This window comes from Sminthopsis crassicaudata, chromosome 3, assembly GCF_048593235.1.
Source record: "Sminthopsis crassicaudata isolate SCR6 chromosome 3, ASM4859323v1, whole genome shotgun sequence".
In the NCBI taxonomy this organism is placed as follows: Eukaryota; Metazoa; Chordata; class Mammalia; order Dasyuromorphia; family Dasyuridae; genus Sminthopsis; species Sminthopsis crassicaudata.
In genome coordinates, this window is record NC_133619.1 from 335,864,047 (window position 1) to 335,890,848 (window position 26,802).

At 35.1% G+C, this 26,802-nt stretch overlaps 1 protein-coding gene across 1 annotated transcript in view; it reads right to left on the bottom strand.

Moving 5' to 3' along the window:
* Nucleotides 1–482: 482 nt before the first annotated feature.
* TFRC (transferrin receptor) overlaps nt 483–26,802 on the bottom strand; it is a 29,081-nt gene continuing 2,761 nt past the window's right edge. Inside the window, exons 2-19 of the mRNA XM_074301537.1 lie at nt 21,874–21,940; nt 20,782–20,992; nt 20,059–20,275; nt 17,180–17,326; nt 16,855–16,957; nt 15,979–16,098; nt 15,209–15,307; nt 14,680–14,819; nt 13,722–13,876; nt 12,231–12,350; nt 8,406–8,491; nt 8,147–8,210; nt 7,604–7,671; nt 7,338–7,396; nt 7,015–7,096; nt 4,997–5,218; nt 4,315–4,455; nt 483–3,554 (exon numbers count right to left, since the gene is read on the bottom strand). Of these exons, the coding sequence (XP_074157638.1) occupies nt 3,312–3,554; nt 4,315–4,455; nt 4,997–5,218; nt 7,015–7,096; nt 7,338–7,396; nt 7,604–7,671; nt 8,147–8,210; nt 8,406–8,491; nt 12,231–12,350; nt 13,722–13,876; nt 14,680–14,819; nt 15,209–15,307; nt 15,979–16,098; nt 16,855–16,957; nt 17,180–17,326; nt 20,059–20,275; nt 20,782–20,992; nt 21,874–21,909 (2,313 nt within the window). The 5' untranslated portion in view covers nt 21,910–21,940 and the 3' untranslated portion in view covers nt 483–3,311. The remainder of the gene's footprint in view (nt 3,555–4,314; nt 4,456–4,996; nt 5,219–7,014; nt 7,097–7,337; nt 7,397–7,603; nt 7,672–8,146; nt 8,211–8,405; nt 8,492–12,230; nt 12,351–13,721; nt 13,877–14,679; nt 14,820–15,208; nt 15,308–15,978; nt 16,099–16,854; nt 16,958–17,179; nt 17,327–20,058; nt 20,276–20,781; nt 20,993–21,873; nt 21,941–26,802) is intronic.

Consider the following 26,802-nt stretch of genomic DNA (forward strand, 5'->3'; position numbering starts at 1 on the left):
ACTAGGTTGCAGTTTTGATTAAATTGAAAGTTTTAACATTTCTAAAATTCTAAAAAGCATTGCACCTGAAACTGTACAACTTGCCATTTCTTTCAAATATGTACAACCTGAAAATGTACAACTTGCCATTTCTTTCAAATATGCAAAATGTGTATGTGTGATGTGTGTATATACGTATATATACATATGTATAGGTTGTGTGTTCTTTCCCGAGATGGAAAGATTTTTCTTCATAGGATCTTTGCAGTTAATTTGGTTATTTGTAATAGAATGAATGTCTTGATCACTCAAAATTATTCTTAAAACAATACTGCCATTACTGACATTTTATGTATTGAATTAAAATAAATTTACTAAGATCTGAGCAGATAGAAAAGAACTGATAAAAATGTAGATAAAAATGAATTCAGCCCCACAATAGGCATACATTTATACCAAATGCTTAAAAGTACAAACATCAAAGAATATAGTAGTCACAAAAATCTGGGCATTTTATTTATTACATTTTATTTAGTAACAAGAAACCTCTACAATATTTCACATACCAGCTAAAGTGACTAGTAACAGCAATACTCTATGCACCAGAAACATAGCAAAGTAATGCAATCACAACTTAAGATAATTATTTTTAATCTGCTAAAAGTTTGAGCTGATAAACATTGGTGAAATAAGCGCACAGTGAAATGAATGCAAGTACTAGGGAAAATGCCACCCAACACCAAAAACAAGGAATCATGAACACTAGATGTCGCTTTTTTGATCTTAAGGATCAATTAATGGGCCATATTTTTTAGAAGAGAAAAATCTTCAGCAACAAAAGCACTATTTTGAACATTAGGGAAACGCCTAGGAATACATGTCTTGTGTTACTTAATCAGGAACAACTTGTACAAAGGAAAAGAATTAACCTTTCCAAAACCTGTGCACTACCAGGACATGTACACTCTTGGCTCTAAAGAGCAGGCTGTATTCAAAGTTTAGCTATGTGTGGCTCTTCAGAAGCAATGGGTCCAACCATATTGCCTTCTTTACTTAATGGCAATCAAAACATACTGAATTTACCATCCTTAAATCATGGGTGAGGTTAAGATCAGATTGCACAAGAAGTCAGAGACAGGCATATCAAGTTCCTGAATCTACAATTTCATTTGAAGACACCTTAATGGACCTGCCATTGTCTGGTGTGGTGATTTTAGATAACCTCTGAAAAGCCAACAGCTAGAATAGGCATTTGCTTTATTTAAAAAAAAAAAAAAAAGAGGGAGACCCCTTTACTCACATGGGCCTCCAAGTTTGTTTGCATTTACAATGACCACCATTCTATTAAGCAAATAAACATGTTCAGAGACCTCTGTAAACCTCCCACTCTACCCCCTTTCCAGCCAAAAAAAATCCCTTAAAAAAACAACAAAACCATCGAATCCCAAGTCTGCTCTGAATCCCAACTTTCATTGGGATCAGTTCAATAAGAAAAGCAACCAAGTGGAACCTAAGCACATTCATTCATTATTAAAATCCCTGACACATTAGTCAGAAATTTGAAAAATTTCAGAAAATTGAGAAACCAAAAGTACAAAGAAAATATCCATATTAAATGGGTGGGGGAGACCCACAAAAACCTGAAAAACAGTTTTGATTTACAATGGCTGAATATTTACTAGACAATGTTGACTACAAGGTATGCTTCTGCAACTAAAAAGAGAATAAAAAGATGCTGAAAATACATGTTAGATACTAATGATCTTCAGGCTTTGAAGATGTCATTGCATGAAGAAAATTATGGGAAACACTGTCCCCGATAATTACGTACACCCTTAGTGTAACATATGGAGATCACTGTCTCCGATATAAACACCGTGGTAGGCAAAAACTACCTTGTTCTTTACTCATTATGGAAGACACTGCTTCCGATAATGTAAGCTAGATCTGTAAGAGGTACTTGAAGTTTTGCACTGAAATTCTGACACAATGCAGGCATGTCAATTTTAAGATGAGGGCATTTTACAAAGATGACCACCATTAATATCTTAAAAAAAGAGAATAGTAATTGGATTTGTTTCATTGATTTCATTATCTTTGTGCAAAATACATTTGGGGAATGAGCCAATTTTACCTAAAATATTTTCTTTGTAATCTTCACATGTTCTGTTCAACAATAGGTTATTTCCTTAAGGATTTGACTTTATCGTTTATTCAAAAGTTGTGTGGTCAGTTTAAATTTTAGAGTAAAGCCTTGTCTTTTGGCAGCACAAGTCAAATGCAAAACTTCTAGTATCTGTTCAGTTTTAATAGCAGATGCTGCTTTTAATTCAAAAAAACGACAGTATAACTGTCATAATTATGGAAGGCACTGCTTCCGATAATTATCTTCTATAAAAAAATGAAACACCATTTATAGTGAACTCTGTCACTGATAAATAAAGACAAATAAATATATCTCAGTGCCAAATAATAGAAAGCTTTCCCATGAGGTTAACTTTTTGGCCAAAATTTGGCAAATATTTCAGTTTTAGATTTGACAAACTGAGCAAGAGTGACATTTTTTCAATAGTCCATATCAATCTGACATAGTTCAGAGGACTTCATGGAAAAGTCACTAAGCCAATTTTCTTAGGGGAGGGGTAAAAAGATGGGGAGACAGCAGGAAAAAGTTATCAAAGTTCTTTGGCTTCTAATCTCCTCTATTAATGGAGAATTCTAAGATATGCACCAGGATCATGTTCCTGTAAAAATCACCAAATATAACTTATTCAGGTAAATCATTCTGGCAAGGAAATCCTAGTCTTCTCCCTGGCTGGCTCTGTCTCATAGAGGGAAGAGAACTATCATATCTCATAACCTCATCTCTTGGTCAACAGCAAGAGATAAACTATTACAAGTGGACACTTAAAGTCCTCAGTAGTCATCTTCTTTCCCATGTTCAGGGTAACAGTTGTTGGATTAGGCCTTTAGAATCATTATTGGATCTCTGGTTCCCCCAGCTGCTTTTGACTCTGTGTAAAGGGGATTAGTTGAAAGGCAGTTAACACTGCAATTAACCTTAAATGGAGCCTACAGATTAAAGGGAAGAGTCTTTTAACAATTTTTTCAAGAGACTTGAGTTCAGTTTGGCAGGGGTGTAAAATATTCACCTGGCAGTAAGTACAAGTACCTGCTCTGTACTAACTGCTAGGCAGGATTCAATGCTTAAATCTTAACAAAGCTTTTAATTTTTTATGGTCCTGAAAATATTGAATAAGACCAGTGATGATTTTTTTTTTTGAGGACTACACTGCCTTATTGTTCTCATATGAGTAGTGTGGGAATTTCATCTAAAATGTATTGTATGAGTCCCAAATATTGCCAGCTAATGCATTTGCAGCTCCTTGAATTGTCCAGGTAGCAAGGGCCAACTGGTTTCTCAACAGTGTTTCATTGAAGTTGATGTCTTTTTTCTTCAAAAGTTGTAAATGGCTTAACAAAGCTGAAAGAGTATGAGAGCCAGATCCCCAAAAGATATGACGGAAAGGAGTTTCCTTTGGAGACACATAGGGAGATAGGAAATTGTATTCTACCTAAAATGATAAAACAAAAACCAAAATTTACATATTAGAGAGTATGCTAGTTCTCTAACACAGATCTGGAAAATGTGCCAATACACATCTTTTTCCTGGATTTAAGAACCTCAAGATAATATCAACCAAACTCTAGAAAACTGATGCTACTTGTATCTCCTACCAAGAAAGGAAATAAGACTCCAGATGAAAAACAAAAACAAAACAAAACAAACAAACAACAACAACAACAACAACAACAACAACAAAAAAAAAAAAAAAAAAAAAAAAAAAAGACTTTTCTTTATATGGCCTACATGGAAATCTATTTTGCTTTACTATTCCTGTTATAAAGAACTCGTTGGAAGTAGAACAAAATTCTTGTAAAGATGTTGAATACAAAGCACAATGGGTCAAAAAAAATCAGCAGAAATAGAAGCAGGTATGGATATCTACAGGATGAAATTCTTAGCCAGTAATTATATATTAGGCACTCAATATTCTGTAAAGTACAGTACAATACAAAATTTCCATTTACAAAAACTTGTAATCTTTGAGGCTTTAACACTTTCTAATGCAAATAGCAAACTCACTTGTCACCCTTGACTAGAATTACAACTTTCTCTGTATGAATTCTTTACCTACAATTCTTCAATATGGAACTCTTTCCACCTGCTTTTAAGTTCAATGCTAGCTTCCAGCTTCCCTTCAATAATTATAGTTGTTGGAATCTCTTCATTCTTAGATAAAATGTTTTTTTTTTTAACTAAAAATTACTTACTTTCATGATCCGATCATTGATTTGTCTATTAAAGAGTATATTGGTAGTGTCTGAACGAGAAAGATCCGCTGTGAGGGCTTTAGTAGCCCTGCTAAAGTCACCACGAGCAGAGAGCAGCCACTCCAAATCCAGATTCAGGCTCTAGAATAGACAACAAAGTTTACAGGCTAAATGGGAATGTACTCTGTTCAAAACTATTACCAAGGCCTTACTAATGGATTAGCATTTTCCCACCCTTCTAGACAGGGTTAAAGCATTTCCCCACAAATTTAAGCATATGACAATGAAGACTTAGTTAATTTCATTTTGTTTTTTTGCTTTTTGCTGAGGCAATTGGGGTGAATTGACTCGCCCAGAGTCACACAGCTGGGAAGTGTCTGAGGCCAGATTTGAGCTCAGGTCCTCCTGACTTCAGGGCTGGTGCTCTATCCACTGTACCACCTAGCTGCTCCTGACTTCATTAATTTCAATAAATTTTTCTCTAATTTTCAGAATTCTGTAGCTGACTCAGCCAACCTTTGTAGAATTAAATACTAGATTTGATCTAGAGATTCAAGGAATACAGAGCAAAATACAGTAGAACACTTAACTTGTCTTGTTTAGGCACACTCAAACTTCAAGAAGATCTAAAAACGATACTGAAAATACCTAAGAAAAAGACCAAACTTTAAATAATACAAACCTTTAACTCTGACTTGAATGGCAAAAATTTCCAGACAACACTACTTAATTCTTCTTTGTACCTTTCATAATCTAGGTACAACTTATGATCGCGGGTAAGCCATATCACCATTTGTCCAGTCACTTCTGCAGCTGCCTTCATCAGCTCTCCCAAATAAGGTATATCTTTTGACAAGTTGTTGTAAGTATCCAGTTTGGTACCCAAATATCGGTAAGGAATATTCTAGAAAACAAACAAAATCTGATTACTATTAGAAAGCAGTTTCAGAAGACTTGAGCTTAGGCTTTCTTTCTAAGGGAAATAAAGAAAATATAAAGGGTATTGGACTAAAGTGTTTATCATGTGCCAAAAATGAAAGCTCCTAACCACAATGAATTATGTGAAGGCATTGAGACACTACTGCCAATTATGGGCCAGGTGGTGAATTAAGTGAGGAAAATGCAGGATCTCAAGGCAATTATATTCTAATAGAAAGGGGAAAAAGACCAATACAGTTTAAATACAAGATGCACACAAAATACATGATGGAAAGGGTTCCAGAAGCAAAGGAACCAGGATGGGCCTAATGAACAAGTGGTGCCTAAGGTGTGCTCTGAAGGAAATGAGACAGGTGAGGAAGGCCTGTCTTGGACTGTGTCCAAGAAACAGGAAGGCAAGTCTGACAGAATGTGAAGTAATTTGTCCAAGAGAGAGTATTATTTATTAAATAAACTTTGCTGTAACAGCTATCTTTCTATTAGATCTATAGACTATAGATCAAAGAAGAAAAGGACCTGTATGTACATTAAGTTATAGAAGTTCTTTTTATGGCAATGAAGAACTGGAAACTAAGAATGCTCAACAACTGGGGAATGGCTGAACAAGTTGTGTAGGGATATGGTTAATGAAAGGGATGGCTTCAGAATAACCTGGGAAAACTTGGAGGAATTGATAGTGAGGTGAGGAGGACCAGAAGAACATTTTATTCCTCATCAAGTACACAGGCATAACAGTCAAAGCAAGGCGGTCTTAGCAATGCCATGGGTTACTTTGGGATGGAGCAGTGAAGAACTCCTCTCCAGGTCCCCCTGCTTTCTTCAGGCCCCAACTAAAGGACTCCCTTATAGCTTAAATTTAATACTCTGCTGACTTCAAGTTTAATCACCAGATTTTTCTGGCCTGTAAGCTTCTCACCTCCAACAACATTCCCCATTCCTATTTTGGCCCAAGGATCCTCTTCAAGCATGTGCATGTGAACCCCACTATATTTCTTTTATTTTTTGTTGATTACTCAAGGAACTTTTACAATGACTGGTTGAGATTCTATAATATTTAAAAATCAACCCTGTCTAGTTACAACTCTTGAATTTTCCCTTTTATACCATTTGTCATTTCTGAATCTATCCCACTCTCACTCAGGAAAAACCAGTCAATGCATTACGCATGTCTCACCCATGCCCAGCACTGGAAAAAAAAAAGTAGGTATTTTCAAAGAATCTTTTCTCTAGAGGCAATCATGGACACTATAATTACAGGTCATGAATCTATTCCCCTACAAGTTCTCCCCTACAAGTATATCAACTTTCCTTCCTTATTTCCTCCACTAATTTCAGAAGTTGTTCCTTTCCTTTTGACTTAAGACAAATATGAACTCAAAACTTTGTGCTATGTTCTTTTATATCATCTTCAATATTTTTTTGCCAAGCTAAGGGAGTCTTGCTTAAGAAATCAACATTGTAAAGGATCATAATAATTTGATGCCTGACAACTGTAAAGATTAAATTTTGGCGATAAGAATTAATTATTTGATTAAAAAGGCAGTCTGGCAATAACTGGGCATATACCAATACATTAGACCATTAAACAAGAAAAGGAACAGCAACAGGAATAGCTACAATTTATGTAACACTATGTTACTAGACAGTAGCTATATAATACTATGTGACTAAGCACTGTGGAAATAATGTATGAAAACTCATTTTAAAGTACACAATAAAGTGACCCGTTGTAGTTTTGGTTTCTTTTTAAATGAAACCTACCTCACAAAAACGGAATGAAACTGATGGGATTCCAGAATAGGTAAGGAAAGGGTAAGCAGCATTATCCAGTGAAAATGGCTCCCTGCAAGGAAATGAAGTATTAAAAATACTAAGAATATTTCTATAACAAACATTTCCCTCTAAATGGTTTTGATGAAATAAAGCATTAAAGTAAAATTTTAAAAGGATTTTGTAAAATCATACTGTTTTAAATAAAGCCAAATACAATCTTTAATGCATGTGATTAAACTTGTGGGCCTTTTAAATTATAGGTTTTTATTTAAAATATTTTGTTTCTTTGTTCAAGTAGTATCCAAACTTACACCTCACTGATCCAGTTAGTGTCTCTGAAGAGAGTCTTTCCTGTAACTGGATGGTTCACCTACATGCAAGAAAAATTAAATTGGCATCAATTTGATTGCTTTAAACTAAGAATGAAGAGGATGAATATAAAATTAAAAACATACTTAACAAAGTAATTAAAAATAAATTATGTAAGGACCTTGTAGTACCTTCCCTATGTTGATAAAAAAATCAAACCTTAATTATCTCAGGAAAACTATTCAAATCATTAATTTCAAAGACTCACCACTTTCATGATTCTCTCGATGAGTCTATACAATAAGGGACTGGCAGAGACTTTGAAGTTCTTTGAACCTGTGGCAAGAATCAACAATACTTATTTTTCAAAGTAAATCAGTGTTTGATTTAATTTAAATGTTTGATTTAATCTAATATAAACTATTTTTGATGGTAGTCTCTATCCAATTTTAAATATTGGTGGGTTTCACTGTTTTATTAAACTATGCTAAATGATCTTTTGACCTAGGAAAAAATCAGATTGAATGCTTCCAGAAGTAAAACCAACACTCTTACCTCATACAGCTTAACAGAAAACAAGCCAGAAACCCAAGAAAACCATGGTTTTATATCAAAGAGCAATTTAGAGAAATCAAATTTAGTTAAATTTTGTTGCTCAGCAAATCCTTACATATAAACTTAATATTATTCATTTACATTCTATTAAACATTAAACCAGTGGAATTGCTGGTATAATTTCTATACTTATAAAGTTTTCCTGAGGCTACCTTACTTGTACTTAATACTGCAAATCTGTAGAACATAAGCTTACCAACAACAGCAGTGTCCAGATTGATGTACGTGACAGCCTTCAGATGCAATGTGGAAAGGTAACTCTAAACAAGTAGAAAATTCAAGCAAAAAATTGTGACTACATAGTATTGTTTTAAGAAAATTCAGTTTGAATTTGTATTAATTGAATGAATTCAATTTAAAATGAAAAAGCATTTCTATTAAATCAATTAATATTCCCATGGGTAACTAGTACCCTTTTAAGTTGAGTTTTTTTAAGTGAATTATTGACAGTATACCTCTAGCCACTCAGTGGCACCAACAGCTCCAAATTCTCCACCACTCCAGCTGGCAAAGACAACGCTTCTTCTGGGTTTATACCCATCTTAAAAGACAAAAAGAAAACTTAAGTTTTACTCTTTTTATTTCTGACTTTGTTTCTCAACATCTGTCTCCCCTTCTCTGACCTCTACACCATTAAATAAAATTGACCAAAAAAACCTCAGAATCCTCCACCAAGAAGTTTTATCTTCTCCAGGAACCAAGATTTTTAAGAAAAAGGGCATTTCTAAGTTTCACTTTGTCCTAAAAAATAATATCCTCCCTCAGAATCCAGGAATTCAGGCAAATCAAGTTAGATAATGAACAAGTTTCTAGAAGGTACCAACGCAGGTGGTTCCTTACTCATGGTAAACACTATCTTTTCTTAAAGCAGGACAATATGAAGCTAAATATCAAGAGAAGAAAGTACATAAAAGCTGACATTAATTTTTAATGTCTGGAAGTAGTTATGTACATAAACAACTGAATGAAAAATGAGACTATCCCTGCCTTTTAAGAAGCTCATGCTAATTGTGTAAACAGTAAAAGTTACTGGTTCTGTCAATTAAAAAGCCCCCAGGATCTAGACAAGCAATGGCATGGCAGATAGCCCTTATCCAAATACCAAATTGAAATGAGGGCCCTGAGATAATGGCTGTACTAGTGATGGGAGCAGGGGAAGAAGTGGTTAAACATCTTGAGAGTGTGAGACAATAAATGGTGGAAAGGATCAGTTTCTGGTTATCCAGGTAGTCATAGTGGTTAGGATCTCTATTGAGAGGGGGAAGAGAAGATTCTTTAGTTCTCTGGAGTTATCTTTTATTTAAAAGGAATTGTAAGGGATAAGGACAACTTTTATTAATGTGCTGAATATCCTATGTTGAATAAGAATCACACCCTCATTTTGTCATGACCTATCCAATTCCTTTTTATGACCAAAAGACTCGATGAAAATTTTTACCACTTCATCCTATAAAAATACAACTAAAGTATAACTTGTTTCTATAAACCAGTTAACAAGCTCTTCCAGTTCAGCTATGGACTGTACATCCTATTTCATCCCAGAGATGAGAGCACCAGTGGAGGGGAGGCCAGGGGTGTCCATGTGCACAAATGGTCAGACTGGTGCTTCCGTGAGATCACTGACTACACCACAAGGCCATGTGCTAGTTCAGGGGTGAGGTGCCCAGGGCCTGTATCTCAGAGTTAGCTATCTGAAGAGATCTTTTCCCCATCTCCTGAATGTGTCACACTCCACCTTGGCTTTTCAGTTTCCTCATACTCTCAATGCTTCTTCACCTCTTGAGTTCCCCAATTCAAGACTCCCAAGAATTTCAGCTAAGTTCCCTAAGAGGCCTTTCCTCTATTACGGTTATAGTTTGCACTTTAAACATAGCTCCTTCAGAACAGGGAACAGTGATGTAGACAATAGTAGTAAATACTTTAAAAATGCTTGCTAATGTAATGTTATATATACAGCTTCCTCCACAGCCAGCAGATCAAGATGAAAAAGGAAAACTCAGCAGACATCCTCACACTGCCACCTACAGAAACATTTCCTAAGAGTTTCCGATTTTTTAGAAATAATTCAGAATTTTAGCAAAGTTGCAGGATACAAAATAAATCCACATAAATCCTCAGCATTTTTATACATTAACAACACAATCCAACAGCAAGAGATACAAAGAGAAATTCCATTCAAAATAACGGTCGATAGTATAAAATATTTGGGAATATATCTACCAAAGGAGAGTCAAGAATTATATGAGCAAAATTACAAAACACTTGCCACAAAAATAAAGTCAGATTTAAATAATTGGAAAGACATTCAGTGCTCTTGGATAGGCCGAGAGAATATATTTAAGATGACAATACTCCCTAAACTAATCTATTTATTTAGTGCTATACCAATCAGACTCCCAAGAAACTATTTAAATAACCTAGAAAAAATAACAGAATTCATATGGAACAACAAAAGGTCGAGAATTTCAAGGGAAGTAATGAAAAAAAAAAAATTAAGTGAAGGTGGTCTAGCTGTACCTGATCTAGAACTATATTATAAAGCAACAGTTACCAAAACCATTTGGTATTGCCTAAGAAATAGACTAATTGATCAGTGGCATAGGTTAGGTTCACAGGGCAAGATAGTGAATAAAAATAGCAATCTAATCTTTGACAAACCCAAAGATCCCAAATTTTGGGATAAGAATTCATTATTTGACAAAAACTGCTGGGAAAACTGGAAATTAGTATGGCAGAAACTAGGCATGGACCCACATTTAACACCACATACTAAGATATGATCAAAATGGGTCCAAGATTTAGGCATAAAGAACGAAATCATAAATAAATTGGAGGAACATGGGATGGTTTAGCTCTCAGACTTGTAGAGGAGGAAGGAGTTTGTGTCTAAGGGAGAACTAGAGACCATTATTGATCACAAAATAGAACATTTTGATTACACCAAATTAAAAAGTTTCTGCACAAACAAAACTAAGGCAAACAAGATTAGAAGGGAAGTAACAATTGGGAAAACATTTTTATAGTTAAAGGTTCTGATAAAGGCCTCATCTCCAAAATATACAGAGAATTGACTTTAATTTATAAGAAATCAAGCCATTCTCCAATTGATAAATGGTCAAAGGATATGAACAGACAATTTTCAGATGATGAAATTAAAACTATTTCCACTCATATGAAAGAGTGTTCCAAATCACTATTGATCAGAGAAATGCAAATTAAGACAACTCTGAGATATCATTACACACCTGTCAGATTGGCTAAGATGACAGGAACAAATAACGATGAATGTTGGAGGGGCTGTGGGAAAACTGGGACACTGATGCATTGTTGGTGGAGTTGTGAAAGAATCCAACCATTCTGGAGAGCAATCTGGAATTATGCCCAAAAAGTTATCAAAATGTGCATACCCTTTGACCCAGCCATACTACTACTGGGCTTATACCCCAAGGAACTACTAAAGAAGGGAAAGGGACCTGTATGTGCCAAAATGTTTGTGGCAGCCCTTTTCATAGTGGCTAGAAGCTGGAAGATGAATGGATGTCTATCAATTGGAGAATGGTTAGGTAAACTATGGTATATGAATGTTATGGAATATTATTGTTCTGTAAGAAATGACCAACAGGAGAAATACAGAGAGGCTTGGAGAGACTTACATCAACTGATGCTGAGTGAAACGAGCAGAACCAGAAGATCATTATACACTTCAACAATGATACTGTATGAGGATGTATGCTGATGGAAGTGGATATCTTCAACACAGAGAAGAGCTAATCCAATTCCAATTGATTAATGATGGACAGAATCAGCTACATCCAGAAAAGGAACACTTGGAAATGAGTATAAACTGTTATTTTTACCTTCTGAATCCAATTCTTCCTGTGCAACAAGAAATTCGGTTCTATACACATATATTGTATCTAGAATATACTATAATATATTTAACATGTATAAGACTGCCTGCCATCTGGGGGAGGGGGTTGAGGGAGGAAGGGGAAAAAAATCTGAATAGAAGTAAGTGCAAGGGATAATGTTGTAAAAAATTACCCATGCATATGTACTGTCAAAAAAAAAGCTATAATTATAAAATAAAATAAAAATTAAATTAAAAAAAAAAAATCAAAAAAAAAAAAAGTTTCCGATTTTAAAAAGGAAACTGCAACACTAGCCAAGATTCTACCAAACATTCCATTTTTTTGTAATACTGAGTTCATGTTATAAGTAAAATACACAACTATAATTCAAAGTCACTTTATAAATTGTTTGTCCTGAAATAACTTTACCTTTAGACACCAAATCAGAATATGCATTAGCAATCCCCAATAGAAGAGATGTCCCCACAAGAGATTTGGCAGCTCCAGGGCCCCAGGAATCCCTCTGGGCTCCTACTACAACATAGCGGTCTGCAAATAGAAAGATCATGCTGATTTTATGCTTTGATTTATCCCTCCATTTAATTTGTATGGGTTGGACAGAGTTTAAATAAAATGAGTGAAGTAAAAAACCCTCAAAACAAAACAGGCTTTATGGGAGAAATCTGTTAAGTATTAATAAAGAGCATCACTTTCCTTCATTACTAACTGGGACTTATTTGTACTGTGGGAGAAAAGAGGGCAAATTGATGCACTGGCCTATGCACTGTTAGACTTATGATCCTATGACTGGGGTAAAAAGCAGATTCCTCTCCAACACAATCTCATGTATTGACAACACTGTATTCCAAAGCCTTTCACTCTACCTTGCCATTTCTCCATTTAGCTTTTTCAGGTCAGACTAGCTCTTACATTTGAAAAATTTTTTTGTAAAACATGAAGGAAATAACCTGTCTATTGCCTATGGTAATGACAAACATCTTGTAAAAATAATGTCTAGTTCTCTTGAAACAAAGCCATTAGAATGGAAGAAATAGGATGATTATACATTAACATATTTAATATGTATTGGTCTACTTGCCATCTGGGGGAGAGGGTGAGGGGAAGGAGGGGAAAAATTGGAACAAAAGGTTTTGCAATTGTCAATGCTGAAAAATTACCTAGATATTATCTTGTAAATAAAAAAGCTATTTAAAAAAAAAGAAAAAGAAAAAAAATAGGATGATCCATAAGCAGTTATTATTGATCTATTCAACAAAAGATTAAGAATTCAGTAGACTTGGCAAGGACTCAAAGGCTAAGTATTTATGTGTGCTATCTGCACAGTATGAGGGGTTCAACAAGTACCTCAGAAGCTCAACATGTTTTTCAAATAGTTTTCACTGGCTAACTTAGAATTACTTAAATTCTAATTAATTATTTAACAATTCATAATTAATTCAGAAGCAGCTATTTCTCTAACTCCTAAAACTAAAAACTATGATGTCAAATAATGTATTTGAATTAAACTTTGGATATGTCTTCCTAGTAAGAAGAAATGTTTTCAAATGTATCTGAGCTTTCTAGAATGTTACAGAAATCTCCCCAGCTAAAAATAATAAAATCTGAGACTACAACATGTAAGCAGCCAGTAACACTAATACGTTAAGTATCTGAGTGCCCCTTTTTAATATATATTGCATATTATTTTTTTTCCCTGAGACTGGGGTTAAGTGACTTACACAGGGTCACATAGCTAGGACGCGTTAAGTGTCTGAGATCAGATTTCAACTCGGGATCTCCTGAATTCAAGGCTGGTGCTCTATCCACTGCACCACCTAGTTGCCCCTATTACATATTATCTTAAAATACACATACATACACAGAGATACATTACAATAGGAACACCAAAGAAAGCCTCACCTGGTTCATCAATGCCTTTGACAACTCCAAAGATGTTCCAAAGCTCTTTTTCCTCTAGCACATTGTTGACAGTCAGTCTAACATTTGTTTTTGAGTTCATCTTACATTTCTCATCTCCCCTCCAGGAAATGGGACAGTCTTCTCCATCCATTGCACTGAAGTGAAAGGAGAAAGGTGAATTGCCAGCCCCCCTTTTTTACCAAATAATCATCAGTCATGTAGTATTCAATGACGATACCAGGTCTTAAGAAACGGCACTCTTCTCTCTTCAAACTTATCACCTATAGACATATTCCCCCAATAGAGGACGGGGTCTTCTAGGGCAGGGGCTATTTCATTATTGTCTTTGTGCCCAAAGAGTTTCTTATACATAGTATACAGCATGGAAAGAGAACAAATTAAGTAGATAAGATGAAATTTAATTGGGATAAATAAAGATAAGATGAAATTTAATTGGGATAAATAAAATTCTACATTTAGCTGTCTAAAAATCCTATAGAGGATAAGCTTCACTCCAAAATACAAACATCATAGATTTAAAGTCAAAAGGACCTTAAAAAGTGAGATATGGGGCAGCTAGGTGGAGCAAGTACCTGGAGCAGTACACAGAGTACCAGCCCTGGAGTCAGGAGGATCTGAGTTCAAATCCAGCTTCAGGGCACTTACTAGCTATGTGACCCAGGGCAAGCCACTTAAGCTTAAGTGACCTGGGAAAGGCAGGTGGGCAGAGCGCGAATGAAAGAAACAAGGAAGGGAGGATCACCAGAGTCCAACTCTCATTTCACAGAGGTCTGAAACCCAGCCCTCTTTCCATTTGCTACAAGACTGAATAATAACTTATTTATGTCTTCAGGTAGACCAAGCCTTTTCTTTTATTTCAAGCTTTTCCTATTCTCCCCAAATCTACCAAACTTTGCACTCACTCCAAAATGTATCTTATACAAAGATAACTTCTTACTTAAAGAGTTTCAATGCCTGTGATCTGGAGATTGTTTGGACAGGAATATTAGGTAATCCTGATGACTGTGATGGTGAGAACTGAGTGTGATTAAAGGAAGGGAATCCAGGTGTAAAGGGATCACCTGTTCCGAGATGAGCCTGTTAAAAGAAAAAAAACAAAAAAAAAAAAAAAACAAAAAAAACCACAACCTATTATTTCAAGAATGTATGGACTAAAAATAACCAGTTTCCATCAATGATGCTTGATTTCATCTGTACATATGGCCTGTGCTTCCATGTCTGGATGGAACGTCTGATTTTTCAGAGGCTTAAGGACAACTCTGGAAGGATCACATAAGGCTTCTAGAATGGTACAGAATTTCCAACTAATTGACAAAAATCAAAGTCAGGCCTCTCAAAAAATTCATCCTCTAAGGATCAATTATTTCAGCAATATATACTGCCCTACCTTCCTTTGATGTGGATCAAATCCAGCTACTTCTAGAGATTTTCAGCCCATCAGAGAGAGGAAAAAAAAACAAACTTACATGTCCAAAGGGTACAACCTCTGCATCAACAATATCAAAATCAGAACGGGCAAGGTAAATCAAGACACCAGCAGCATTATAAGCTTCAGCATTTTCAACCTGGAGGGGAAAAATGAAAACAGCAATATTTAAGGTTTGACATTTTAGTCTAATATAAAACTGAATTTTCCAGGATTATGATGTTTGGTTTTGTTTCTACAATATATAGGGCTTCCAACCAAAATGATTACGATTCCCTGAATTAGATAAATGGACAGGACTGGAACAAAAAAAAGCAGGAGGCAGAAGTTCAGCTCACTATAACAGAACTAAATTTACATAAATTAAAAAGTAGTGAGAACCTATCCCTAGATGTGAAGACAAAAGACAGTTCCTCCCTCAAGGAGTATCCTAACAGGAGACAAAGCAAACAGGGATGGGTTCACCAACAAGTATTAAAATAGTCCAGACATAGGATGATGAAAGTTTGCACTAGTGGTGGCACTACCAGGAGAGAAAGGAGCATACTGGAAAGCTGTAGCAGAGGTGAAAATTACTGCCTTGGCATTTTGAACCTAAGGAAGTGGGAGAATAGTTGCCCTCTACAGCACCTGGCCACAGGCTGACACTTTTAGAATTGATTCTCATGTTGCTTGCCTTCTCAATGGGTGGGAGAGGCATCAGGAAAGAAATAAATTTAGAAATTTATTATAAACTTTTGAAAATAAATTTTAAAAATTTTAAGAATGTTACTCTCTCCTTAGTATTATCCTAGCTAAAAACCTACTCACCTTCTCCGCAAAAGGCAGTTTCCCAGCTCTAAGTAAAACGATAGATCCATTGATAGAAGTTTTTGACTTTAGTTGTTCAAAGTCCGCTTTAGTGCCATAATTAGCATAAACTAGTGTACCCTAAAAGAAAAATAATTGTTTTAAGTCACCATTCCAGTAGGTTAACTCTAAGTTAATTAACCCTTAATTGTATGACAGTCAAAGGCTGTTGTGATAGTACCAATAGAGTAACTAATACTCTGAATATGACATCTACTTAAGAGCCTTAGAATGAAATGTTACTTGTACAACTGAATCCCTATGCTTAAAAAAGAAGCACCTAGGCATTGCATAGTAATGGTTAAATTTTAGAATTTCTGAAAGACTAGTTGGGCTTGAGTAGTAACTAGAAACTTTTAAAGTCACTGGTAATCATCTTTACACTAAATGTGTGCTAGGGGACTACCTAGAGCAAGTGAATATTTGCTATTGCAGAATCAGGAACAGAGCTGTGAAAAATCCTTTCTCTAGTAAGGTAAAGAAATCAGCCACCAAAAAGTCAATAATCCATGCCCATAAAAGAGGTTATCCTAGAACTTTCTGGCATTTTGTTTTATACAGTTTGAAAAAGCTAGCTCTAAGTCAACAAGTTGTCTTGTGTCAAAATTAAGTTTGTATTTGTAGTCATTGAACAGAATTCATATTTTGGGTTTTTGCATTTAAGTATCTAGAATACAAAAAAGCTAATCTGGGTTTAGCTAGAAGGTATGAATCCAGGCAAAATGGCCAGACTTAACAGATATGAAGAGTCAAAACTCTTATAAGCCAAACCAAAGCTAAGACAAAATAGAGGCTTAATACTTTTAAGTCTAATTTTCTACCTCACGATTCACTTACCTTTGCTGTTGAATTGTCACTGTATGCCACATAACCATCTATAGGCATAAATTCACTGCTCTTTCCACTCTCATCCAATATGGTCACCAAGTTCCGAGGACCACTAAAAAAATTTATTTTTTTAAAAAATAAAATAAAAAAAATATATAGTAAAACATTCTCAAAAGAATGTACTGCTTTAAATTGGTTAACGTTTTGATTATGTAACAATGGCTGGCTAACATTATCTAGAATTGAATTTTGCCTTATTAATGAGTCAAGTTATTTGAAAAGGATTTCACATTTTAAAAGAGCTGCTTTATAAAATTTCCCATTATCAACATACCTGCCTTTAACTTGTAATTTAACATAATGTAAATCTCTCCAGACTTTGTCCATTTTTAATCCCTTCCACTGCTGAAAAATGAAATATCCAAATGTCGCATCTTCTTTTGAGCCAGCCTCATGAGAAGCGTAGTTCTTGCTTAAGGTGCTAGAAAGAATGTTCAAAATTTCACTGTTTTAAGTTTCTCAGACTACAAATCTATTCAAATTCTTGAAAATGAATTCACAAAATCCACAGTGCTACCAGGTTTCTTTTACTAATGGAATATTTCAAAAAAGCAAAATGCAAGCCCCTCTTGATTCTGCTTCACCCCATTAGAATTGTCTTTTCAGTCATTAATCAGCTTTTGTAAGTGGTTTGTGGTTTTTTTTAGGTTGCTTTCAAGAATTGTATGCCAATTACTAAAGGAAGGTGGAGAAATTCAGAGTATATGGAGTATTCAGGGTCATATCTAATTTTAGCTAATCTTACACTGTTAATCTGTTATAGCTATATAATTTCCTACTAACTAGAAACAAAGTGCATGCAATTTTACCAACAAGTTGAGTAGCCACTTTGCAAAGTGTCATCTTTTAAAAATGTTTTCCTTTCTTCTGTTTTGACATCCTGTTCATTTTATCTGCCTCTAGGCTCCTTTTCCAGAGCCCTAAAGATTGCAGTCTGACTGACCCATGTGCTGCCTCCCAGTAAGAGAATCTTAGCCTCTCATCTGCACCTTACTATCTTTGAGGATGCTGTACCATCCAGATTCCTGTACTGCTGGTACACTTTAAGCATCCTCCCTTTATTTTGTTTGAGCTAGACAAGAGCTCTCATTTTTTGTTTGTAATCCCAGTATTTAGTACAGCACTTGACACAGACTGATATGTCACTAAGTCATTAAACCTTTATAATTCAAACTAAAGACAGGACTTAAAACAATAAAAATAATCTTATTGCCTATGTTGCATAATAGATGAGGTTCCGGAAGTAGTGAAATAAGGAACTAAGTATCTAAGTGCTTGCTGTGGTCTACCCGATTTCCTCTTGGTACCTAGCACTGGACACCAGTACCCAACTTCAATCCTGAGTTAGCTGAATACACTTACATGAATTAAACTATTAATAGATCTATTCAACATCTCATAGGAGAAGGATAGCTTGGAAAATAGGAGTAGGAAGTGGCTGGGTAGATAAGCAAATAGATAAATAAGGGATGGGTATAGGTGTACATTAAAGAAACAGTGACAATAAAAAGTTTGATAACTATAGTCTTGAAAATTCAAATATGGAATAGAATAATATTCTAAGAGGAATTTTCAGTCTTTCTCTGCAAAGAGCCCCAAAATCCCAATTTTGTGGTGATTTCAGTCAGTTTCAGTTGTGTTGGCCTTTCTGTGATGCCCATCTGATCATGTTACCTCCTTTATTCAGTAAGCACCTGTGGCTTTCTATTGCCTCTAGGATAAATTATTTCCTCAATTTAAAAGTGTTTCACTTCCCCTATCTTTCCAGTTTCATTGCACTGGCTATCCCATAAGTCTTACTGAAGTTTTCAAGATATTAAAATTTTAAAACAGCACACCTTAAACTTTACTCTTCTTCATGTTCTCTGGTCTAGTCCAACTTGCCTTCTGTTTAATGACTGCTGGGCCTGAAGTCAGCAAAATCTAAAATTCAAATCCAGTCTCTCACACTTACTAGCTATTATAAACCTGTCTAAACCTAAAAGGTATGCCTCAAATGTCCTCAATCTGTAAAATAGATGCTAGAGTTGTTGTGAAGATAGTGTTGTGAAGTGATAATCCTGGCAAAATACACTACAAATCTTCAAGTGTGTTCCATACATGCTAGCTCTCATAACTATTATACTTTTGCAACCTAATTTTCTTCCCTGCCATTCTAATTATCAAATCGAATGCCTTTATATTCTAAAATACTGCCTCCATGAAGTCTGTCCTTGGTTTCTGTAATATGGCATGTTTCTAGGAGTCTTTCAATCTGTGATCTCTCTAGCTCCTTTGGCTTTCCTCTCTATATCCCTTCTATATAGATCCATTGTATTTCTCTCAGTTTTCTTCCATCTTAGTCATACATTTCTAACTATGGATAAATGCCTATATTGAGATATTTCCTTAGTATTTCAATCCCCAAATCATAATTTACATTGTCATTTTTGAAGACTAACTACCATCCTCACTCTGGTCATATCTCATCCATTCTTGGCCTCAAAACTTAGTTTCAGGTAGTTACTACCTGATGTTAACAATAACAGCCCAACAATTCTCCACCTCTATACCCCTTCCTTCTAAGTTTTCTCACTATACTATTGCTGTATATTATCCATAGCTCTATTTTCTTTTTAAAAATTAAAACAGTTCAGCTCAATTATGTCACTCCTTCCCATGTCTTTTAGGCTTCCTTTACCAATAAAACCTGAACTTTTAGCCTGGTATTCAAGAATATTTTTAAGCCTCCCACTATAACCCAGAAAGGTGGATTAATCAGCATTCCTCAAACATGTCTTATATTTTCTTATCTCCATGCGTTACTCAACTTTCCACTTCTACCTAAGGAAATCTCTATTCACTCAAGATCGAATTCTGCCTCCACAATGGTCTCTCAAATAAAAATTATTTTTTTAATTCTTAAAGTATTTTTTTCCATACTTCACAATATAGCAAAATCTAAGCACTTATCTGCATTAAAATGCTCTTATTCATCATTTTGTTAATTAAATTTAGGATCTACAATGTAGAAATAATTATGCAAGAGATGCACCAAACACTTATAAAGTGTTGCATAGACACTTCTGTTACTTCATACCTGGAAATGATTCTATCCATTTATCTTAAGGAGTCTCTTAATTGCAAAATAAGAAACAGCCACCAAGTTCTTACCTGACTGTGTCAGTAAGATTGTTAGCATCCAATCTCTGTGACAGAATCTTATTGATGTCAGCCCAAGATAATTCAGCTTGAGGCTCCAAGATTGGAAGGACTTCTGATGAATTTGTTTCTACTTTCTTAGTTGGTGCTATTTCTCCATTGGAATTACTTGAACATTTATCGTTGTTTTCTAGCTGTTTACAATAACCCAAGTAGCTAACCATAAATCCTAAAGATGAACAAGAGTTAATATCTAAAGCATAGTTCTAAAAGTAATTTTTAAAATTTTATACTATTGACAAAATTCTAGGGATTTTGTGCGACATCCCCTCTCAGTTTATAAATAAGTTAACAGGCACATGTATCACTGATAATTTTTTTAAACCTCATAAGTTTTTACTTTACTTAAAACTGTGATAAGCCCAAAGTCAAGCAAACAAAACCAACCCCCCCCCCAATGCCAAAAAGGTCTAACTGGTGTTAGTAACCGGTATACAGTAGCTTACTATATTACATATGGTTATGTAAATACCAGTGATTAGTATTTGATGCAATTTTAGTACTAAAACAGATCACAGATATCTAGGTTGACATTTTATACAAATAAAGGAATTGGTATACATATAGCCAAAATTCCTGGGCTGGTATTTTCTATAACTCTTTCTCAGTGAAAAAAGTTTGCCTAACAAAGCAGAAGAGGCACAAAAAAGGTATGAGTGCATTCCTCCTCCTTACCAATCAAGAAAAAGATTGTAATAGCAATAATCCCGAAGCAGATGTTTCCACCAATGTTTTTTCTTTTGGTGACGTAGGGACGACTATTCTCTATGCTGCTTTCACCATCGTCTTCTTCATCTGCAGCCATTTTCATCTCCACATTACTATTGTCACCACTCATTTTCCGGGACAAACTAAAACGTGTGTATGAGAGTGGTTCTCCACTAAACTGAGGTTTAAAGAGAAACAGATAAAAGAATGAAAAGGAATTAGGAGTCATGCTAGAAAGAGGAAGCACATGAATTCAAGAAGTTATTTTTGGTCTTGATTTCTCTCCATATGTGCCCTTATAGGTACCTAAAAAACCCTTCTCTTATTATTCGTAGTTACAGAAGTCCCTTCCTTTACAGTCTTACCACTGATGAATCCTAGCTCTTGTTGGGAGCTGCTTTCCTCAAACTTGAACTAAAAGTACTTTTCTTCTAGGGCATTGTACTTTGCATTCAAAGCTTCTACAGGAAAGTGCTCTGATTAAGCATAATCTATAATGACTGCTTCCTGAAGGAGGAGGTGGGCCTCAAAACCAAATTAATCACAAATGGAAAAAAAAAAAAACATCCACACAACAACAACTCTTCTCCCGCCCTCCTCACAAGCAGTTCTGGTAACATTTGATATCCTTCCTAGTTTTATCACTATAGTCATGGCCATGCTTATCAGAAAGCACTTACTAATGGAGCAGGCACTGTGCTCTGTTGACACTGAGAATATCAAGACAAAAACCAGTCTCTACTCAAAAAGCAAACATTCTATCAAGGGAGATATGATATAAATACTAAATATAAAGAATAAAGAGCAGGGAAGAAAGGAGATCAAGACTTCCAATAGAAGGAAATGACTGAGTCTATGAGGTGGAAATAAGGACAGTAATTGAGGCATCAAAACAGGAGCTGAATACTGCAGCTCTGAGGGCTGGGCTGGACTGCCATAATGGAAAATGTGTCATGAAATGAAGCCACAAGAGTGGAACCAAGCTTAGAAAGGCTTAAAAAGCCATGATACTTAACACCCAGGAAGACTCACCAAGAATACATGTAACATAAATCTTACCAGGTTAGAGATTGCTGACCTGGCTTGGTCCATCATACCGAATTCCTGTACCAACTGCTCCACTCACCTAATAAGGTAAAATAAGGGGAGTTAGTATGTTAAGAGGATGGTTCAATATCTTAGTTTCTGTACCAGATCTTAAAGCTTGTTTAAATAAAGCCATAAATATGAAAAAGGTTATTTTATGCATTCACTTTCTTTGTTTTTCATTTTGATGCCTATGTCATCCAGGCAAACACCACTGTACCCATTTAGGAATAAATACTGAGGACAATGTGCTACTAAATTTAGTCCTATATTTCTTTAAACAAGCAAAGCAAGATCAGTCACCAAATAAGGACAGTCAGCAGTCACTGTTTAGGGGAAAACTTAGTCATGAATGGACCCTATCCTATTTGTTCTATGAGTTCTTCCCCACAAGGCTTCCAAGTGCCCCAAGACATATTCAATAAGGATGTTTGGAAATAACAAGAGTGAAATCCATCTCTGCTCACTTCACTTTTCTCAAAAATCCTTCAATGGCTTCCTCTACTGGAGTTCAAACTCAAGAGCTTTTAACCCCAGGTAGCCTGGCACAACAGTTTGTCCTTTTTATATTGCAGGAGTTAGAAATATGGCACCTTTTTTTTACACTAGAGAAATTTGATTTTTTAAAAAAACTTTTATGGGGTGCTTATTGTAGAATTTGTGTTAAATATTTGGTCAGACTATATTATTGTATAATAAAACAAGGATGCCCATTATTACCACTATTACTCAATATTATACTAGAAAAGTTGGCTTTAGCAATAAGAAAAAAGAAAATTAAAGGAATTAGAATAATATTGTATAATATAATACCACACATATTTTATACATCTCTCAAAGTTTCTAAATTTCTGTGCCATTTGCTGGCCTTTACCTTCAGTTTCTTCAAAACTCCCAAAAACTCTCAAAAAATTCTCACTTAATTTTTCATGACTTGAGATATATGGAAACCTTGATGGGGAACCCTGAGATAATGGCTTACCAGGAGAAATCAGCAAAGATCTCTATAAAAATCACATTTCAATAGTGCTTTAAAGGAAAGTGGGAATTTCAAGGCATAGAAAGGGAAGGCAATATCCCATTTGGGAACATCCAATAGGCCAATTCAGCTGGGGTACCTAGAGCAAACAAGGGGGGGAGAAACGTGTCATCACCCTGAAAAAGCAAATTGTGGAGAGCTTCAAATGCCACAGAGGAGTTCAGATTTTATTCTAAGGACAGCAATTACATGTAGGGGAGGTCACATTGCCTGGCCACACTCAGGCTTCTCACTTGAGTGGCTCTATGTGAAAAGGGAGAGCAGGTGCAAAGAGACCAGAGGCTACTGCTTAAGTTACAGTGATACTCCAGCCAAAGTGACCAGGGTCTGAATTAAAGTTATTAGGCCAAAAGGGAGGGAAAATTAACTTAGTAACCATGGGGAAACAGGGGTAAAGGGAGCATTTAAAACCTACAGCAAGCATTATTTGTAATGGGGAGAAGCTGGTCACATTCCTAAGAAGATCAGGGGTGAAACAAGGATGTCCATTATCACCACTATTTCTCAATATTGTACTAGAAAACCTGGCTTTAGCAAGAAGGAAAAGAAATTAAAAGAATTAGAATAGGCAATGAGGAAATAAAATTATCACTTCTTACAGATATAATATTCTTAGAGAATCCTAGAAAATTATCCAAAAATCTACTGGAAACGATTCACAACTTTAGCAAAGTTCAAGGATATAAAATAAACCCACACAAATCAGCATTCCTATATACTGACAAAGCCCAGCAGCAACAGAAAGGCTGAGCTAATATAACAAAAATGACAATTCTACCTAAATTCAATTGATCCATTTGTCCAGTGTCATACCAAACTGCCAAAAAATTATTTTATAGAGCTAGAATATCAAAATTCAAAGAAGGATCAAGAATATTAAGGGAATGAAAAAAAAAACCATAAGGATGGTGGCTCGATAGTACCAGACCTAAAACCATTATAAAGGAGCAGTTATCAGAACTATTTGGTACTGGCTAAGAAATAGAGTGGTAGATCAGTGGAATAAATGAATAGATTAACCACATATGACAATAATCAACAAATATAGTAATCTAATTTAATAAATCTCTAAACTCCAGTTTCTGAGATAAGAACTCACAAAAATTGCTGGAAAACTGGAATATAATGTCAGAAACTTGGCATAAACTTATATCTCACACCATATACCAAAATAAAGTCAAAATGGTACAGGATTTGGACATAAAGGGTGATACCATAAGCAAATCAATTATTTTAATTATTAAATAACTGAAGCAAGAGATATAATAATTAGAGCAAGAGATAATTTATCTACCAGACTTTTGGAGAGGGAAGGAATTTACGACCAAAGAACTAGAGAACATTATGAAATGGACACCTTTGATTACATTAAAAACTTTTTTTTACAGGAACAAAACCAAGGGATTTGCATGAGAGAATAAAAGGAGTTGCTTCCTAGTTAATAAACCTGAATGCTTACTGGTACACTAGTACATTCTACATAAACAGAAATTAGAAGGATACAAAACAGAGCTGTTTTGGATCCAAGAACAAGCATGTAGTATGTAGGACTGAAACTTAGGAGTCATAAAAGGGTTAAATTTGTAGGTTTTGGAATTATCTACAGAGATGACAGGTGAATGCATGAGACCTACTATAATCAAGAAAGGACTAGGATCCAGCTACTTTGTGTTACCTTTGTTCCCGTTTTTATGTCTAAAATGACCAACTGATTTCTCCCTAGCCTCTCCTCAAGGCAGGGGAATGCATTGAAACTTTGAGGGAGATTTTAAAATAGGATAGGTGTCCTAACTTTTCAACAAGCAATTGGAGAAGAGCTTCAAAGAGCTTCCCAGAAGCTAGATGGCATAGTGGATAGCAATTCATCTCCCCCAGTTAAAAAACTAGGGCTCAGCTGTATGAGTGAAAACAAATTACTTAACCCAGTTTCTTCATCTATAAAATGAATGAAAGGAAATGGCAAATCATTCCAGTATCTCTGCAAAAACAAACACAAAAAGCAACAACAACAACAACAACAACAACAACAACAACAACAACAACAACAACAAAAAACCCCACACTCCAAATAGTGTCCAAAAGACAGCAAGACTCGAATGTATTAAAGGCCCTCATTTCCCCACAAGGACACTAACACCCTGAAAACAAGAACTGTGCATCTCAGGTATTTTAAAAATTATATCTCTGACAAATATAGGGTTCTAGTTAATTTTAGGTTAGGTCATGATTGATAATTATCTTTTTAAAAAACAAATTATCAGGAAACAATTCTACAGCTTCTGAAGTGTAGCCAGTGGTTCAATAGTATAGCTATTTCATATTGCTCTCAAAATACAGGCAAATACATAGCATTTTCTATGAAATTATTTCAGTTGACTATAAAGTAAATTATACATTATCTGCGATTCCTAAGAACCTGTAAGTTAAAAGAGACATCAAAGTCATTTTCCAAAGAACATAAGAGGGAAATGGAAAAATTAGAATTCAAGTAAGAAATATAATTCCTAGAAGCATATTCTCTTCCTATTCTGGGAAATGACTTTATCACATCCACTACACTAGACCAATCTCCAGTGCCAGAACTTCAAGAATCGCCACACCTTTAATTACGTAGCCATTTTCTTCAAAGGCTGTAGAGCACATAAGTTAACACTTTCAGCTGGTAAAATTAGCAAAATGTTATAGCAAAAAGGACTCTGGCAAGAATTACATGCTTTCTGTCACCATCACAGAAACTCAAAAATAGAAAAATATTTCAGAAGCTACCTAATTTACCACAGAAATCCAAATCAGTAGTTATTCAGCTCTTTAGTGAGAAACATCCCCAAAATAGCCAATTCTGATAGTTCTGTGAGCAATAACTATTTACAACTTGCCTAAACCTGACTGCAATCATTACAATATTCCTACACTTTGATTCTCTAGAGACAGAAAGAAAAATATTTTGTCAGGATTACTAACTCACATTTAAACAAGTCTGATCCTTTTTGTATACCACAAAAGTTCTTTAGAGATAATTAATATCTCACATATCCTTTTCCCTGTCCCCCCAATTCCTTTTACTTCTCCAGGATATATTTAGTATATATGTGTACACGTACACGTACACACACACACTCACACACACATATATATGTATATGTACACATACATACACCAAGAGCTCTTATCTAAAGGTGCTCATGGGATATTCTCCTCACCTCTAGGTTATTACCCTCTTTTGAAACTAATGTTCCTAAAATGAAGCACACTTAGAAATAAACACAATATTACACATTTGGTCCAATAGGGTAAAATGCTGGACACTCTAAATTTCTTACTGCACATAGGATATTTTTTATTTTTATTTTTTATTTATTAGAATTTTTTAGAAAATTATTAGAATTAGAAATTTATTAGAATTTTTTATTTTTATTTTTTTTGCTAGCCACAATATATTACTGTTTTTCAATCCACTCTAGCCTGCAGATCTTTCCATCCAACATATTAGGCTGTTTGAAAATTCTGAAAAGCCCATCTTAAGACTATTAATTAACTCTAGCCAAGTCATTATTACAACTAACAATTTGGGAGTCTAGGACAGTTAGAAGTATTTGGCAGAGCCTTCTTCCAAGTTAGATCAACTACCAAACCTTGTGAGTTCAGTCGACTGACCCAAATTCACTCCACTGTACTACTGTCTAGCTCTCATCTTGTCCACAAGGGAAATTTGATTCTGTCAAATGCTTTGAAAAAGCAAGGTTAGCCAAGTCTACTACTTGTATTACCACTGGAAGGTCAAAATCTAGCAAACCAGACTGAGAAATTAGCTCGAAATATGTTGGAAATTTTACTGGGGGTCCCTATGCCTAAAATCCCCCCCA